General features: G+C 59.2%; 1 protein-coding gene across 1 annotated transcript in view; it reads left to right on the top strand.

Moving 5' to 3' along the window:
* OBSCN (obscurin, cytoskeletal calmodulin and titin-interacting RhoGEF) overlaps positions 1 to 17,115 on the top strand; it is a 224,764-nt gene that overhangs the window by 140,833 nt on the left and 66,816 nt on the right. The window contains exons 51-64 of the mRNA XM_064279626.1: positions 305 to 568; positions 959 to 1,222; positions 1,614 to 1,877; positions 2,869 to 3,132; positions 3,509 to 3,772; positions 4,597 to 4,863; positions 5,096 to 5,362; positions 5,443 to 5,715; positions 6,256 to 6,528; positions 6,978 to 7,174; positions 7,451 to 7,526; positions 14,847 to 15,119; positions 15,245 to 15,520; positions 16,545 to 16,832. Of these exons, the coding sequence (XP_064135696.1) occupies positions 305 to 568; positions 959 to 1,222; positions 1,614 to 1,877; positions 2,869 to 3,132; positions 3,509 to 3,772; positions 4,597 to 4,863; positions 5,096 to 5,362; positions 5,443 to 5,715; positions 6,256 to 6,528; positions 6,978 to 7,174; positions 7,451 to 7,526; positions 14,847 to 15,119; positions 15,245 to 15,520; positions 16,545 to 16,832 (3,510 nt within the window). The remainder of the gene's footprint in view (positions 1 to 304; positions 569 to 958; positions 1,223 to 1,613; positions 1,878 to 2,868; positions 3,133 to 3,508; positions 3,773 to 4,596; positions 4,864 to 5,095; positions 5,363 to 5,442; positions 5,716 to 6,255; positions 6,529 to 6,977; positions 7,175 to 7,450; positions 7,527 to 14,846; positions 15,120 to 15,244; positions 15,521 to 16,544; positions 16,833 to 17,115) is intronic.

Genomic DNA, 17,115 nt, shown 5'->3' with positions numbered 1-17,115 from the left:
CTATGCCAAGCCCCCCATGGGACTCCATGGTTGTCTGTTCTCCATCTCACTGGGGTCTCCTGAATACTCCCAGCTTCTGAGCACTTTGACCAATAGCTGTCATGATGTTCATGAGGCTTATGTTCATGCCTGTTTATATTGTTTCCTCCATGACCATTTGCTTTCCTCACCGTTTGTTCATTGGTGTTCTTTTCCATCCCTTTCATTCTTTGGGATTTTATATGTTTCTTTGTGAGTGTCTGTGTCCTGTACACAAAGTCCTCCATACAGCCTCATATTCTCTGTGTCCATTTGGCGTTCCCAGCTCTGCCAGCCAGATTCATACAAGGTCTGAAAAGTGAGGAAGTCACGGAAGGAGCTGTGGCCATCCTGCGGTGTGAGCTGAGCAAGACAGCCTCTGTGCAGTGGAAGAAGGGCTCTGAGACCCTCAGCACTGGGGACAGATACTACATGAGGCAGGATGGGGCCAAATGTGAGCTGGAGATCCGTGGCCTGGCCGTGGCTGATGCTGGGGAGTATTCGTGTGTGTGCGGACAGGAGAGGACCTCAGCAACGCTCACTGTGAAGGGTAAAAGCTATGAGTGGCCACGACAATTAGTGGAATGGTGTCTATACTATGGTGTCCTGTGTCACCTCCTTCTCCCTCCATCTGTGCCATACCCCCTGTGGGACTCCATGATTGTCTGTCTCCATCTCACCGGGGCCTCCTGAGTTCTCCCAGCTTCTCAGCAATTTGACCAATAGCTGTTATGACGTTCATGTCCATGATGCTCATATTCATCCCTGTTTATCCTGTGTCCCCCATGACCATTTGCTTTCCTCACCATTTGTTCACTGGTTTTCTTGTCCATGTCTTTCATCCTTTGTGAGTTTATGTGTTTCTTTGTGGGTGTCTGTGTCCTGTGCATAAAGTCTTCCAGACAACCTGATCTTCTCTGTGTCCATTGGGTCCTCCCAGTCCTGCCAGCCAGATTCATACAAGGCCTGGAGAGTGAGGAGGCTATGGAAGGGGCCACAACCACACTGCGGTGTGAGCTGAGCAAGACGGCCCCCGTGCAGTGGAGGAAGGGCTCTGAGATCCTCAGCACTGGCGATAGATACTGCCTGAAACAGGACGGGACCAAATGTGAGCTGGAGATCTGTGGCCTGGCCATGGCAGATGCTGGGGAGTATTTGTGTGTGTGCGGGCAGGAGAGGACCTCGTCAACGCTCACTGTGAAGGGTAAAAGCTGTGTGGCCACGCAGATTAGTGGAGTGATGTCTGCCCCATGGTGTCCTGTGTCGTCACCTCCTGCTTCCATCTTTCCCAAGGCTACCGTGGAACTCCATGGATGTCTGTTGTCCATCTCCCTGAAGTCTCCTGTGTTCTCCCAGCTTCTCAACCCTTTGAGCAATAGGTGTCATGTTGTTCATGTTCATGAGGCTCACATCCATCCCTCTTTGTCCTCTGTTCCCCCCATGACCATTTGCTTTCCTCACCATTTGTTGATTCGTTTGCTTGTCCAACCTTTTCATCTTTTGGGAGTTTATATGTTTCTTTGTGGGTGTCTGTGTCCTGTACACAAAGTTCTTCAGATAGCCTCATGTTCTCTGTGTCCATTTGGCCTTCCCAGCTCTGCCAGCCAGATTCATACAAGGTCTGAAGAGTAAGGAAGCCACAGAAGGGGCTATGGCCATCCTGCGGTGTGAGCTGAGCAAGACGGCCCCGGTACAGTGGAAGAAGGACTCTGAAACCCTCAGCACTGGGGAGAGATACTGCCTGAGACAGGATGGGGCCAAATGTGAGCTGGAGATCTGTGACCTGGCCGTGGCTGATGCTGGGGAGTATTCGTGTGTGTGCGGACAGGAGAGGACCTCAGCAACTCTCACTGTGAAGGGTAAAAGCTATGTGGCCACGTGGATTAATGGAGTGGTGTCTGCACCATGGTGTCCTGTGTTACCACCTTCTCCCTGCATGTGTGCCAAGCTCCCCACTGAACTCCATGAATGTCTGTTTTCTATCTGATTGGGACCTCCTGGGTTCTCCCAGCTCATCAGTGTCTAGTCCAGTAGATGTCATGATGTTCATGTTCTTGAGGCTCATTTCTATCCCTTTTGTCATCTGTTCCTCCTCAGGACCATTTGCTTCCATCACCATTTGCTCCTTTTTTTGCTTGTCCATCCCTCTCATCCTTTGGGAGTTTGTTTGTTTGTGAGTATCTGTGTCTTGTACAAAGTCCTCCAGACAGTCTGGTGTTCTCCATGACCACTTGGCCCTCCCAGTCCGGATAGCCAGATTCATTCAAGGTGTGATGAGTGAGGAGGCCATGGAGGGGGCCATGGCCACACTGTGGTATGAGCCGAACAATGCTGCTCCTGAGCAGTGGGAGAAGGGTCCTGAGACCTTCAGAACTGGTGACAGATAACACCTTGAGGCAGGATGGAGCCACATATAAGCTGGAGATTTGTGGCCTTGCTGTGATGGATGCTGGGGAGTACTTTGGTGTCTGAGCACAGAAAGGTCCCTGGCCATGCTGACTGTTAGCGGTAGAGGCTGTGTGTGGCCACATGGACCATTGTGTCTCTACATTGTCACCTTCTGCCTCCATCTATCCCAAGGCCCCTGTGGGACTTGTGGATTTCTGTGCGCTCTCTGACTAGGGTGCCCTGAGTCTGCCAGCTTCCCAACTTCTTGACCAGTAGATGTCATGTTCATGAGGCTCTCTCCATCTTTTCTTGTCCTTGATTTCTCCCATGACCATTTGTCCATTTGCTTGTTCATCCCTCTGCTCCTTTGGAAGTTTGTGTGTTTTTATCCAGTGTCTGTGTCCTGTACAGAAATTCCTACAGATAGTCTGATGTTCTCTGTGTCTATTTGGCCCTTCCCAGCCTTGCCAGCCAAATTCATACAAGGCCTGAAGAGTGAGGAGGCCACTGAAGGGGCCAAAGCCATGCTTCAGTGTGACCTGAACAAGATGGCCCCCGTGCAGTGGAAGAAGGGCCCTGAGGTCCTCAGCACTGGTGACAAGTACATTGTGAGGCAGATTGGGACCAAATGTGAGCTGGAGATCTGTGGCCTGGCTGTGGCAGATGCTGGGGAGTATATGTGTGTGTGCGGGCAGGAGAGGACCTCGGCCACGCTCACCGTGAAGGGTAAAAACTGCGTGTTTTTGTGGTATGATATCTGCTCTGGGGTGTCCCATGTCACCACCTTCTTCCTCCATCTGTGTCCAGTCCCCCGTGAGACTCTGTGGATGTCTGTTCTCCATCCAACTGGGGTCTCTTGGATTCTCCTGGCTCCTTGACCCCTTGCCCAATAGATGTCATGATGTTCATTTTCATGAGGCTCTTTCCATCTCGTCCTTGATTTCCCCTATGACCGTTAGCTTCCCTCATCATTTGTCCATTTGTTTGCCTGTCCATCTCTTTGCTCCTTTGAGAGTTTGTGTGTTTTTAGTGGGTGTCTGTGTCCTGTATACCAAGTCTACCAGACTGTCTGATGTTCTCTGTGTCCATTTGGTCCTTCCAGCCCTGCCAGCCAGATTCATACAAGGTCTGAAGTGTGAGGAGGCCATGGAAGGGGCCGCGACCACCCTGAGATGTGAGTTGAGCAAAAAGGCCCCGGTGCAGTGGAAGAAGGGCTCTGAGACCCTCAGCACTGGGGACAGATACTGCCTGAGGCAGGATGGGGCCACGTGTGAGCTGGAGATCCGTGATCTGGCTGTGACAGATGCTGGGGAGTATTTGTGTGTGTGCGGCCAGGAGAGGACCTCGGCCAAGCTCACTGTAAAGGGTAAAAGCTGTGTGTGGTCATGGAGATCAGTGATGTGGTGTCAGCACCGTTGTGTTTTCACATCACTTGTGTCTGCCCTTTCTTGTCCTCTGTTCACTCCATGATGTTTGTCTCCCTCATGCTGACTGGAAAGGGTAAAGATCGAGTGTTGCCGTGTGGACTGGGGTGGGTTCTTGACGTCCTCTACATCCCCAACTCCACCATGCTCGCTCCCTTTTTCTTCGTCCATGCTTTGTGTCCTGCTGGTTGCTGTCTGTTCTCTGCTTGACCTTTTTATATCTCTGCCCTCCTTCCTGATGTCTAGATGAGTCCCCGAGGGATAGAACAGTGCCTGACCTTACTTGGGGTGTGAGGGATCACAGCTTTGCCCTGGGGGATTTGAGCGGACAAGACCCCATCTTGGGGTCTGAGGGGATTCAGGCCTGCCCTGGGTATCTGAGAGAACATGGTTTCTCCCTGATTGGCCTGGAGAGGAGACAGCTCTACCCTGGAGGGTCTGAGGGGATACAGCCCCACCTTGGATTCTGAGGGGACTTGGACCTGCCCTCAAGGGTCTGAAGGAACATGGCTTTGCCCTGGGAGGTCTGGGTTTGGGGAGACAGCTCTGCCCTGGGGTGGGGCCTGTGGAATACAGCCCTGCCCTGGGGAGATCTGAGGGGACTTGGCCCTGGGAGGGGTCAGAGGGGGTCCACCCTGCCCTGATAACCTAAGGAACATGGTCCTGCTGGGGGCTCCTTGTTTGGAAGGCCAGCACAATGAATGCCCTGGGTCTGAACTATGGCTGACCCTGTCTCCCCTCTGCCCTGCCCCACCCCACCCTGCAGCCCGACAGGTGGTGTTCAGAACACAGCTGCAAAACCTGCAAGCTGAGGAGGGCTCCACAGCCAGCCTCCAGTGTGAGCTTTCGGTGCCGGATGCCACTGTGATCTGGAGCAAGGGTGGGCTTGAGCTGCAGGCTGCTGGGCGGCTGGAGCTGCGGAAGCGGGGGCCTGTGGTAGAGCTGCTGCTGCGGGACCTGCACCGGGAGGATGCTGGGGAGTACAGCTGCACCTGTGGCTCCCAGAGCACCAGTGCCACCCTCACGGTAACAGGTGGGCTCCATCTCCCAGACCTGCCTGCGACTGGCCCTGCCTCACCTAGAGGCTGGGAGGGCCCATTCCCAGCATGGGTTCTTCCCCTGCCCCAGGGGCTGATTGGAGGGCACATGCCCTGCTTGGAGTGGACATAGCCTGTCCTTGAGACTGGCTGCGATGTGCGCTCTGGAGCATCATGGGCAGGGACCGGGACCTGTGCTCACACTCTGTGTCCCGGTCCCCCATGTAGCTGCACCTGTGTGCTTTCTGCGGGAGCTGCAGCCCCAGGAGGTAGACGAGGGTTCGACGGCGCGGCTGTGCTGTGAGCTGAGCCAGCCAGGAGCCAGTGTAGAGTGGCGCAAGGGTTCCCTGCAGCTCTTCCCCTGTGCCAAGTACCAGATGGTGCAGGAGGGCGTGGCTGTTGAGCTGCGAGTATGCAACACGGAGCAGGAGGATGCTGGTGACTACACCTGTGACACTGGGCAGCGGCAGAGCACAGCCAGCCTCTCGGTCCGCGGTAAGCCCCGCCCCACACCACCTGCCTGGCTGGCCCTCCAGCTTGACTACTGGCCCTGACACTCCTTCCTGGCTCCTTAGCCCCCAGGCCCCAATTCAAGGCTCGGCTGCAAAGCATGGAGCAGGAGGTGGGTGGTGTGGCCCGGCTGTGCTGTGAGCTGAGCGAGGACAAGCCAGGCACCTCTGTGCAGTGGCTTAAGGAGGGCATGGAACTTCGTGGGGGCCCCAAGTATGAGATGCGATGCCAAGGAGCCATGTGCGAACTGCTGATCCACGGGCTTGAGGCCAAGGACACGGGCGAGTATGCCTGTGTGGTGGGTGGCCAGAGAACCTCGGCCTCTGTCAAGGTCAAAGGTGAGGGGCTCCTTGAGAGTCTCCCCTGCCCCACCAGCCCCACCACCACGCCACACCCTTACAGCTCATCTGGGGATGCACCTGGCCTGCCTCAAGCACCTCTCTTGCCAGGTGCTGTCCATGGGGTGGCTGGGGGAGGTGTGCTCAGTGCCCCTCCATGTCACCCCCACACCGATGTTTTGGGAAAAGGACAATAACAGTGGCATAGCTGAGGCTCAAAGCTCCTGAATTCCTGGTGGGCAGCCCTTGGTGTCTTTCCTGAAGGCATTACCTCCCTGGGTCCCTGGTCGGCCAGGGTGGGGCTGGCTGCAGGGCTGGGAGGGACAGCTCACCCACTTCCTACAGACAGAGGTGCCCTGGTTGATCTCTGCCCACTGGGAGGTTTGAGTCACAGGTGGGAGGTCCTGTGAACTCAGTGACAAATGCTCTGGCAGACGAAGCTGAGGAGGGAGAAAAGCGTGGGATGGCCAGGCAGGCTTCCTGGAAGAGGAGTGGAGCCAAAGCTGCAGCTGCTCAAGGGGCTCCTTTCACCACCTGCAGAGCCTGAGGTGACGATTGTGCGGGGGCTGCTGGATGCTGAGGTGCGGGCTGATGAGGATGTAGAGTTCTGCTGTGAGGTATCGCGGCCTGGGGCCACAGACGTGGAGTGGCGGCTCCAGGGCCTGCCACTGCAGAGCAATGAGGTGACTGAGGTGGGTGTGCGGGGCGGCTGCACCCACACACTGCGGCTGAAGGGCGTCACACTCGAGGATGCGGGTACTGTCTCCTTCCACGTGGGCCTCTGCACCTCCTCTGCCCAGCTCACTGTCCAAGGTAGTGGGGCCAGGGGTGGGCTGCAGGGCTTCCCTTTCTCTCTGTTTGGGCCCATGAGGGTGGGAGAGACAGAGACAGACAACTGAGGGTTCCTGTTCTTGGGGATTCGGGAACTGGGGAAGAGAGGCCCACAGATTGGCAATCTCAAGGTGGCGCAGGATATCAGGGTAAAGAGTGGGACTTGGGGCCTGAGGGTCTGTGTCAGGCTGCGGTGGGATGGGGTGGTAGGTAGGCTTCCCAGAGGCTCAGGCCAGCCAGCAGTCATCTCCACCACCTTGGTGGGCGAGACCCCAGGCTGCAGCCTCAGATGGGAGAAGCAGAAGTTAGGTCCCCTGTGTGCTACATCTTCAGGAATTGAGGTGGGGGTGATGGGCAGACCCTGGGAAGAGGGCTGTTCTGGTGAGGCAGAGCACTCAGATATGAGCCCTGCCCATGCCTCCCCCACCCAGCCCCTGAGGTGGCCATCCTGGAGCCTCTGCGGGACGTGCAGCTCAACGAGGGCCAGGACGCCCGCTTCTGGTGCCGGCTGTCCAGGGCCCCAGGCCAGGAGGCCCACTGGGCTCTGGGTGGGGTGCCCTTGCAGGCCAACGAGATGAATGACATCACAGTGCAGGACGGTGTGCTCCACGTACTCATCTTGCATAAGGTGGGCTGGCAGGGACCTGCCTCCTCACAGCTTTCCCAGGAGCCCTCCTACCCCTGGTTTTGGGAGGGGCGAGCCCTGGGGGAAGGTTCTAGCTCCATCAGGAAAGGCCTCTACCCACTCAGAAATGCCCTCCCTGGGGGGGCTTACTGGGAAGGTACTGAGCCCTTGCCCTGGCCATGTGAGCACAGGTGGGTTGGCCCCATGGGGAGGCTGCAGAGCCCTCCTGGTCAGGATGGGGCCCACTGGGGCTGAGCATCTCCATCTCGGCATCCTCAGGTAACCTTCGAGGATGCTGGAACCGTCAGTTTCCAAGTGGGCCAGTGCAGCTCGGAGGCCCAGCTGAAGGTCACAGGTGAGCAGCCCTCTCCCATGCCTGGCTCAGCCCCTCCTGTGCACCCAGTGGGGCAGTGCCCCTTAGCAGCTGTTGAGTGGAGCGTGGCCAGAGACCCAAGCCTTTCAGCAGTTACTTTGCTCTGGAGCCTGTCCACTAAAGTCAGGGCCAGGCCAGGCCACTGGGGTGGACTGGTGAAGACTTCCACCCTCCACAGCCTACCCCTATGACACAAGTACAGGCACATACACACAGGACACCTGTGACGTGTGCAGATTCACGCATCATATACATGCCTCAGGCCTTCAAACAGGATTTTAAAGACATCGTCTTCAACTTGGGTTATATTTTGCCTACAGAGCTGGTCAACACCTCCCCTGCTATCCTACTTATGGTTTTAAATTGGTCCCCATCTGTCCATCATCCATCCACTCATCCATCTACCATCTATTCGTTCGTCTACCATCCATCCATCTAAAACCACCCACCCACTCATCATCCACTATCCACCTGTCCACCACTGTCCATCACCATATATCATTCACCATTTATGCATCTATTCATCCATCCATAGATCTCCTGTCCATTCATCCATCCACTATCAGCCCCAGCCCATTGATCACCCATCTGTTCACCATTCACCATCCATTTATCTACCCACCCATCTATCCACCCACCCATCTATCCACCCACCCATCTATCCATCCATCCATCATCCAACCATTCATCTACTACCCATCTATCTAAAATCATCCATCCATTCATCATCCACTATCCATCCATTCACCACCCATCCATGATCATCCATCATTCACCATCCACCAATCCATCCGTCTGTCTGGTGTCCATTCATGCATCCACCATCATCCATCCCTTCATCATCTATCCATTCACCATCTGCCATCTATTCAACCATCCACACATGCATTCACCCATCCATTGAACAAACCCTCTAATCGCCTACCCTTGACGAAGACCTAGACCATGAGATGGGCTGGATGCAGGTGTATGCTCAGGGAGCCCTCATTCTGCTGGTGGAGTTGGGCATGGAGACAGAGTATGTCCTGACCTCCCAGATGTCCCCTGAGTCTTCAGGGACTGGACAAATGTGGTCAGTTCTGTGGCCTATGAGGCTGGGAAAGGATCCAAAGTGCTTGTGTCCTCAAGTTGAGTGATGGAAGAGGGGGAGTTTCCTGGGTGTACCGAACGGGGGTTAGGAAGGAGCTGATGGATTCAGTCAAGTGAACAGCTGTGTGGGGTGGCTTCGTGAGGCTGTTGTGTTGGGCCTTACAAATCCAGCTGAGGGCTGTGCTTAAGCTCTGCCCTAGGCCAGGTGTCCCCAGCCTGTGCAAGCCTGTTCACATACAGATGCTGGCCCCAGCCCACAGTGCTAAACCTAGCTCTTGTTGGTGGTGGGAGGGCCATGGGCAGAGTGTGTTTGAGTTGGTGACTTGGTAGGTCATGTGACAGGCAAGCTTGGGAACCGGCGCTGCATGAGATTGCAGGAGCAGGCAGAGCAGGGGGAGGTGGTCAGGTGTGTACTCGGGGGAGGTCATCAAGGGGGCAGTTTGGGGGCTGTGCTGCTGTGTTGACAGTGCACACCGAGGAAGAGTGTAGAGGAAGGTTGCTAGGGGCTTTCTACTGAGAGGGTTTTCTGGGGGAGGGTGGAGGCAGACATTCAAGCTGGCCGCTCTGCCTGGTCATTGTGCTGAGGGTGGCCAGTACCTCTGGAAGCTCTCTTACCTGCCTCTCTCACTTTCCACCCAGGGACCTGAGGGGCAGGGGGCTGTGGGAGGAGGCTAACGGAGGCATCTGGACTTTGTCAGTGGAGTTGGGAAAGTTTCTGCCTCTTTGCAAGGAGTCCCCAGGATGGCATAGTATGGGCCTGGATGGGAAAGGGACTCAGAGGCAAGGCCAGAGAGGGGTGCACAGGCCCTCCACCCTGGGTGGAAGGCGAGGAAGTGGGCAGCATCCCGCATGCCCCAGCCCCGGGCAGCAGGTGGTGGAAGAAGCCTTTGGTTCTCCCAGACCAGCCCTGAGTCTGGCCTTCTCTCGCCTGTGGTGAGCTGAGGCTCAGCTCCCATCACTGCCCCTGCTTGAGTGAGACTGGGGGCCTTACAGAGAGGAGGACAGGGTGGGAGGGGGAGTATGTGGAGGGCACTCAGCAGGCAGAGGCTGTGTGTGGAGTCCAGGAAGCTTCCAGAGCTCAAGCCCCTCTGTGTGATAGCATGCGTTAGGGTCCTGGAATCTTAGGGACCTCAGAGAACATCTGGAGAAATTACACTCTCAGGATGGGACACCCCAGGGACAGGGCGCTTGCTTCCGGAGGCAGACCCTCCTCTTCCAGGCAGGCACATCACCTTTCCACCCTGCCTGCTCCTCACCCCATGCTGACTCAGATGCCGGAAAGGTCCCCAGCCACAGGGCCTGAGGCATGTCTGCTCTGCCTCCTCACTGGCCAGCTGTTCCTGAAACTGGGCATGTTCTGAGGTGGGGGTAGGTTTGGGACCCTGGGAATGGAGCTTCCATGTCTCCCTCCATCTGTGCTCAGGGTGGGCTGGCTGGCAGAGTTGATTCCCAAACTTCCACCCCAGGCCACCTTCTGGCTCCTTGCGGCCCCCATGCAGTCAGACCCCAGGGTGGCCCGTGCCTAGGTGGACTTCAGGGTAACTGCAGGGTAGCCCTGCCCAGGAGCATCCCAGGGTGGCCAGCCCAGACCATTCTTCTCACCCTGTCACGCAGAGGCAGCGTTGCGCCTGGTGCGTGGCTTGCAGAACGTGGATGTCTTCGCGGGGGAGGTGGCCACATTTTCCTGCGAGGTGTCTCGTGCTGGTGGGCCAGAGGCCCGCTGGTGGCTGGATGGGACTCTTCTTCAGGACAGCCCCCAGAGCTCCATCACTGTGCGTGATGGGACCCTCCACTCCCTTACACTCTCAGGCCTGGGGGTCGCTGACTCAGGCACTGTCACCTACCAGGCGGGGCCTCTGGTCTCCACAGCTAAGTTGTTGATCAAAGGTATTGGCCGGTGGGCTGTCCCACCCCCACGCTGGTGCTTCTGCTCCTGCCCCGCATGCTTCCTGCAGGCTCCTGGGGGTGGGTCAGGGTCAGGGTCAGAGCCTAGCCGGCCCTCATGGCGTGGACTGGCATCGTCCTTGTGTGCTGTCTGCATGGGGCAGCCGTGAGGATGGGCGACCGCATTATGCCTACTTCATAGATGAGACAGCAGACTTGGGGGAGAGGTAAAACAGAAGGCAGACTCCGTGTCCCACCTATCTGCAGGGTTCCAGGCACTGCCCATCTGGCTGCCACCTGCCACTGGCTGGGGCTCAGCATCCCCCTACCACGAAGCCCCTGCCCTCAGGCATCTGTGAAGGGCATGTGAAGGGCAAGGGCAGCCTTCTCAGGCTCCCCCAGTAGCTCCTCTGACCTGAAGCTGCAGCACCCTGCCTGGGACTCACCCTACACCTGCTGTGGGTGTGGACAGGGCTGCCCAGGGGAAAGGCCCATTCCCCCACCTCCAGTAGAGGCGTCCTGATCCCCTGCTTTGCCTGGTGCACAGACACCTAGACATCGTGCTGGCGGACGGGGGTGCCTTCCTCACAGGGGGAGGCTGGGGCAGAGAGTGCAGCAGGTGTGGCTGCCCCAGGGGTGGGCAGAGACGGGTGGGTGCAACGCCCTCTTTATTGATTAGCATTTAATATTTGCTTGAGAGTAGAAAAGCAATTCACACCCTCTGTGGAAACTTTGGAGTGTTCAAGTTCAGAAGGAAAACAATCCTTTGTTGAATGGAATTGCAACAAGTGGGGATGGGGTGGCAGTCATATCAGGTGACCCTGGGTAGGGGGAGTATGTAATGCTGGGAGGTGCAGGGCCCCTGCAGAGAGTCCGGGCTGGGACACTACGTGCCCAGGGCCCCAGGGCTTTCGGGAGGCGGTGCTGTGTCTCCTGTGGAGTGATGGGCAGAGGTCTGGGCTGGGGAGATGGAATGTAGGGGCAGGAGGGCACAGCCCGGATAGAGACCCTGACAGTGCTGTCTGCTGGGGGTAGAGGGACTGCGTGAGGTCTGTGTGCCCGTGTGTCCTTGTGCACAGGCAGGCGGGGGACTGCGTGGGGTCTGTGTGCCCGTGTGTCCTTGTGCACAGGCAGGCGGGGGGCTGCGTGGGGTCTGTGTGCCCGTGTGTCCTTGTGCACAGGCAGGCGGGGGGCTGCGTGGGGTCTGTGTGCCCGTGTGTCCTTGTGCACAGGCAGGCGGGGGGCTGCGTGGGGTCTGTGTGCCCGTGTGTCCTTGTGCACAGGCAGGCGGGGGGCTGCGTGGGGTCTGTGTGCCCGTGTGTCCTTGTGCACAGGCAGGCGGGGGGCTGCGTGGGGTCTGTGTGCCCGTGTGTCCTTGTGCACAGGCAGGCGGGGGGCTGCGTGGGGTCTGTGTGCCCGTGTGTCCTTGTGCACAGGCAGGCGGGGGGCTGCGTGGGGTCTGTGTGCCCGTGGGTCCTTGTGCACAGGCAGGCGGGGGGCTGCGTGGGGTCTGTGTGCCCGTGGGTCCTTGTGCACAGGCAGGCGGGGGGTGCGTGGGGTCTGTGTGCCCGTGTGTCCTTGTGCACAGGCAGGCGGGGGGCTGCGTGGGGTCTGTGTGCCCGTGTGTCCTTGTGCACAGGCAGGCGGGGGGTGCGTGGGGTCTGTGTGCCCGTGGGTCCTTGTGCACAGGCAGGCGGGGGGCTGCGTGGGGTCTGTGTGCCCATGGGTCCTTGTGCACAGGCAGGCGGGGGGTGCGTGGGGTCTGTGTGCCCGTGTGTCCTTGTGCACAGGCAGGCGGGGGGTGCGTGGGGTCTGTGTGCCCGTGTGTCCTTGTGCACAGGCAGGCGGGGGACTGCGTGGGGTCTGTGTGCCCGTGTGTCCTTGTGCACAGGCAGGCGAGGGACTGCGCCCCGCACCTGCCCCCACCCTGCAGCCCTGTGCCTTCCTGCCAGAGCTTTGCCGCCGCTGAGCCACAGTAGCAGCAGCAGGGAGTGTGGCCGTGCTGCCAAGCCTAACGCGTGTCCGGGGTGTCGGCCGACAGATCCCACGGTGGAAGTGGTCAGTGCCATGCAGGACCTGGTGGTGGAGGAGGATGGCATGGCCGAGCTCCTCTGTCAGTATTCCCGGCCCGTGCAGGCCACGTGGAAGAGGGATGAGCAGGAAGTGCACGCCGACGGGCGCCGGGTCGTCATAGAGCAGGACTGGAACGTGGCCAGGCTGACTCTCAGGCCGGCCTTGCCCTGCGACAGCGGCATCTATGCCTGTGAGGCCGCGGGCACCCGTGTGGTGGCCCTGCTGCAAGTGCAAGGTGAGGCCGCCCGGCTGGCAGCCAGGACCCGGCCGCAGCCACAGCGAGGCTCAGACTGTGCCAGATGGGAGGGTGGCAGGCAGCGACAGCCAGGAGGTGATGAGGCCTCTAGGGTGATGTGGAACAAAAGTCAGACACCAGAAGAGTGAGACTTAAGAGAAATCACAGGAGTTGGTAGAGATCTGAGCACCATCACAGCAGGTGGCTTTCGCTTTGGCTGCACCAGGACCTGAGCCCACCCCTCCCAGACCCCTGCTTTCCTCCACCACCCCGGCCTCTAGAATGGGGCTGGGGGCAGGATAGCCCCTCGGCAGAGGTTGCTCCCAAAGGCCCTGCATCCAAAACAGCTGAGAGGAACTCTGGGAGGGAACAGGTGGGGTGAAGGCCTTGGGAGGAGGAGCAGGCAGATGAGGCAGCCTGGAGCAGCGGGCGGAACACCTGGGTGAGGCTGTGCCCTGGAGCAGAGGAGGCAGGCTGAGCTTTGCAATCCTGGGTTCAAATCCCAGCACTGTCCCTTCCTGGGCAGGTCAGCGTCGCCCCATCTGTAGCTTGATGATGATACACTGTGGGAGGGCTGGTGGGGCTGTGGACCCCATCCCTTGGGGCAAGCTTCATTTATCTGTGGTCGTGTCCTGTTTGTGGAAGCCTGAAGCTGTCCGGGTGGGTGAGCTGGAGGACAGAGGCAGTTGTCACCCAGGCTGGAGTGAGCAAGGGGGTGCCAGATCCAGACCACTGGCCGCCTCCCTGGGACTGCAGGGTGGGAGGGGCTGCAATTTGATAGGATGGACAGGAAGGCCCCCCGCCAGACAGTGGCACCAGAGTTGGGGCCTGAGGGCAGTGAGGGCTGAGACATGTGGAAATCTAGGGAAGGGACGGTGTGAAGGCATGAGACCAGGGCCAGAGACCTTGGGCTTCTGCACACAGGGCAGGGCGAGGGGCCTGGGTCCGGGGCTTGTGGTCACTGCAGGATCTGGGCTTTCAGTCTTAGTGAGGTGGGGTGTTACTGGCAGTTTTCAGCAGAGAAGTGACAAGATCACTGTGAAGATGGTGAGGGCGGAGGCATGGGGTCAGCTGCGACTTTGAAACCTTGGTCTGTACTGAAGCAAGCAACAATGATGTAGGAGCTGAGGGAGATCCAATTTCAGCCCTGCCCACCTGGCTACTGCTCAGACCTGCGATTGCCCCTTGCCCCTGCTGAGAGCAGCCATGACCCTTACATCTGACCTGCGGCATTTTTTAGCGTCCGTGGTGACGGCGTAATTTCGATTGGTGGACGGAACACTCGTCTAGAGGAAGGGGGACAGACAAGAGGTGTCTGGTACCTGGGGTCCCCCCAGCTGGAGGGGTGCTCTGAGATGCAGTCAAGGGCTCTGCATGCTGTGGCCCTTGGTCAGAAGTGCCCACCAGTATCCCTCTATCTCGAGCTGACTCTGCTCCGTGGGGCGGATTGATCACACCCATTCCTTGGTTGTCCACCACCTCCAGGAAGGCCCCTGCTTCTCCGCCTGCCAGGGCACAGTGCTTGGACTCCGGAGGCCCTGGAGATGGCCAAGCCAAAAGCTGGTATGAGCCGAAGCTTAGGCAGGGCAGGCCTCTGCCCGTGTGTGGCTGCTCTGGAGACTCTTGTAATTATACACGTGCGGCGGGGCCGGGCGGGGGCGGGGGGGTGGTGCTGTGAAGCCCTGTGGATTATGGTTTGCACTAGAGTGCACTGAGCTTCTGGGAGCTGTGGCAGCAATGAATGGAGTGTGAGAGCCCACCTAGACCCAGACTGCAGGGCAGTGCAGGGTGGGCCTGTGTGGGCTAGGAGGCACCTCGGAGGCCCACGCTGGGGCCTAAGCATCAGTTTCTCTTGCTGCGGTGGGTACGCCCCCCACAGGATCACACCACAGGCCACGTCTGGCCACAGAGGTCGCAGCGTGGGCCGCTCCAGGTGGAACCTCAGTACTGCCATCCATGTGGCTGTGCCCTGGCTGGCAGAGGAGCCAGCATGGGCCCTGAGCTGTGTCCTCCTTTCACAGCCAAGAACACGGTGGTGCGTGGCCTGGAGAATGTGGAGGCGCTGGAGGGCGGGGAGGCCCTGTTTGAGTGCCAGCTCTCACAGCCGGAGGTGGCGGCCCACAGCTGGCTGCTGGACGACGAGCCGGTCCGCACCTCGGAGAACGCAGAGGTGGTCTACTTTGAGAATGGCTTGCGACACTTGCTCCTGCTGAAAAACCTGAGGCTCCAGGACAGCTGCCGGGTGACCTTCCTGGTTGGGGACATGGTGACCTCGGCCTTCCTCACAGTCAGAGGTGACTTTGTGTGGTGGGAGGGCAGGAAGCAACATCACCTGAGACCCCGCAGGGAGGGAATGTGTGCCTGCTCAGCCTGCTGTGCCCTGCAGCCTGGGCGACCCTCCTTGCTCATGTGTCTGCAGGCTGGCGCCTGGAACTCCTGGAACCCCCTCAGGATGTGACGGTGCGGGCTGGCGGGCAGGCCACATTCCACTGCACGCTCAGTGAGGCGGTGCCCGTGGGCGAGGCCTCCTGGTACCTCAATGGTGCCGCCATCACACCGGAGGACACTGACTGGGCAGTCATTGCCGACGGCAACCACCACACCCTACTGCTGCGAAGCGCCCAGCCCCACCACGCCGGGGAGGTCACCTTTGCTGCCCGGGATGCGGTAACCTCTGCCCGGCTTACTGTGCTGGGTGGGTAGTTCACAGGGGCTGTCTTGCAGGCAGGGTCTTGGCACGTCCCAGCCCCAGATGCTCTCAGAGGACACGAATTGAGTCCTGGGGTGGGGGCTGGCACCCTGAGTGCCCTTGTTGGCTTGCCCTGACCTGTCCAGACTGAGGAGCAGCTTGGCCCTGTTCCTGAAGCCTTGAGCCACAGTTGGCTTTGCCCCAAACATGGTCCTGGCCTCCACGGTACGCACTGTTGGGCTCCTTTGGGGCTTCTGGTCTGGATACAAGCTCCTTCCACTTGGGCCCAGGCAGAGCCCTTAGGGCCTCCTCTGAGTCCCCCTGAGGGGTCCCTGGGCCTCAGAACAAGGCCCGTTTCTTGTATTGGGAGGTAAGCTGGAGCTCGAGAAGTCAGAGAGGATGGGGGTGCAGGTGCCTCGACATCCTAGCTTCACACGGAGACAGGGAGTCACAGGCGGGGGGCCCTCCTCAGTTGCCTCCACCTCCCATCCCCTGCCCAGGTACCTCAGCCAGTCCTGAGGGCCCTGAGCCTGTAAGGCATGGTGAGGTCACGTGGAAATGGCACCTGAGCCTTTGGCTTCTCTGTCTGCACGAACCTGCCAATGCTCCTGAGGGCGGCCCTTGTGATTCCACTCGTCTGTTCCTCTCTTGGCCCCCTGAGCTGAGCCCTGTAGGGGTAGCGGGGACCAGGCAGGTCCTGATGGTCTTAGTCCTGCTGCAAGCTGCCCCAAGGCTGCTGAGGATTCTCAGCCTCCCCTGACCTGGGCTGGGCTCAGCGACTCCCTGCAGACACCGTATGAGGACTCTGCCCACCTCTGCCCACCTCTGCTCCCCTCTGCCCCCTTGGGCTCTGGTGGGCCTGGCACAGGCCAGAAAACCAGGCACAGGCACACAGGCCACTGGGCAGCTGGCCTCACTTGACCCCAGACCCTTGGAATCAGACCCCGCGCTCAGTTGGAGGGGCTCTTTGTGGGCGGGCGGATTGCTGTCTTCTATCCATTCATGTGCTCACTGGACACCCGGCCCACAGGCCTCCCTGACCCCCCCGAGGATGCGGAAGTGGTGGGCCGGAGCGGCTGCTCTGTGACTCTGTCCTGGGTGGCCCCAGCCAGTGATGGTGGTGGTGGCCTTTGCGGCTATCGGGTGGAGATGAAGTCAGCGGCCACAGGAGAGTGGCAGCTGTGCCATGAGCTGGTGCCAGGGCCTGAGTGTGTGGTGGACGGCCTGGCCCCTGGGGAGACATACCGTTTCCGTGTTGCGGCTGTGGGCCCTGCAGGTGCTGGGGAGCCCGTGCATCTGCCCCAGATGGTGAAGCTCGGTGAGTCACAACCCTACCCTCAGGGGCCGGGCAGCCTCCGGTCCTGGGTCCCAGTGCCAGTTCTCACCTTGGCTGTTCTGGGGCCAGCCCCCGTCTTGGTCCTAAACCCCTGCCCTGGGCCCTGTTGTCTCATGTGATAATGGGGTGGTAGTTAGGCCTGGAGGCTGCAGGGGACTGCTTGCTGGGAGGTTGAAGCCTCCCCCTGCTGGCGAGTACTCCTGTCTGTGAGTCCCGAGGAGGCTCCCCCACTAGCAGGGGCCCCTTCAAGCTCCGAGGAGGGTCC

The sequence above is a fragment of the Loxodonta africana genome, chromosome 2 (assembly GCF_030014295.1).
Source record: "Loxodonta africana isolate mLoxAfr1 chromosome 2, mLoxAfr1.hap2, whole genome shotgun sequence".
Classification (NCBI taxonomy): domain Eukaryota; kingdom Metazoa; phylum Chordata; class Mammalia; order Proboscidea; family Elephantidae; genus Loxodonta; species Loxodonta africana.
Note: the sequence above shows the minus strand (reverse complement) of the source record. Positions and strands in the feature narration are given on the sequence as shown.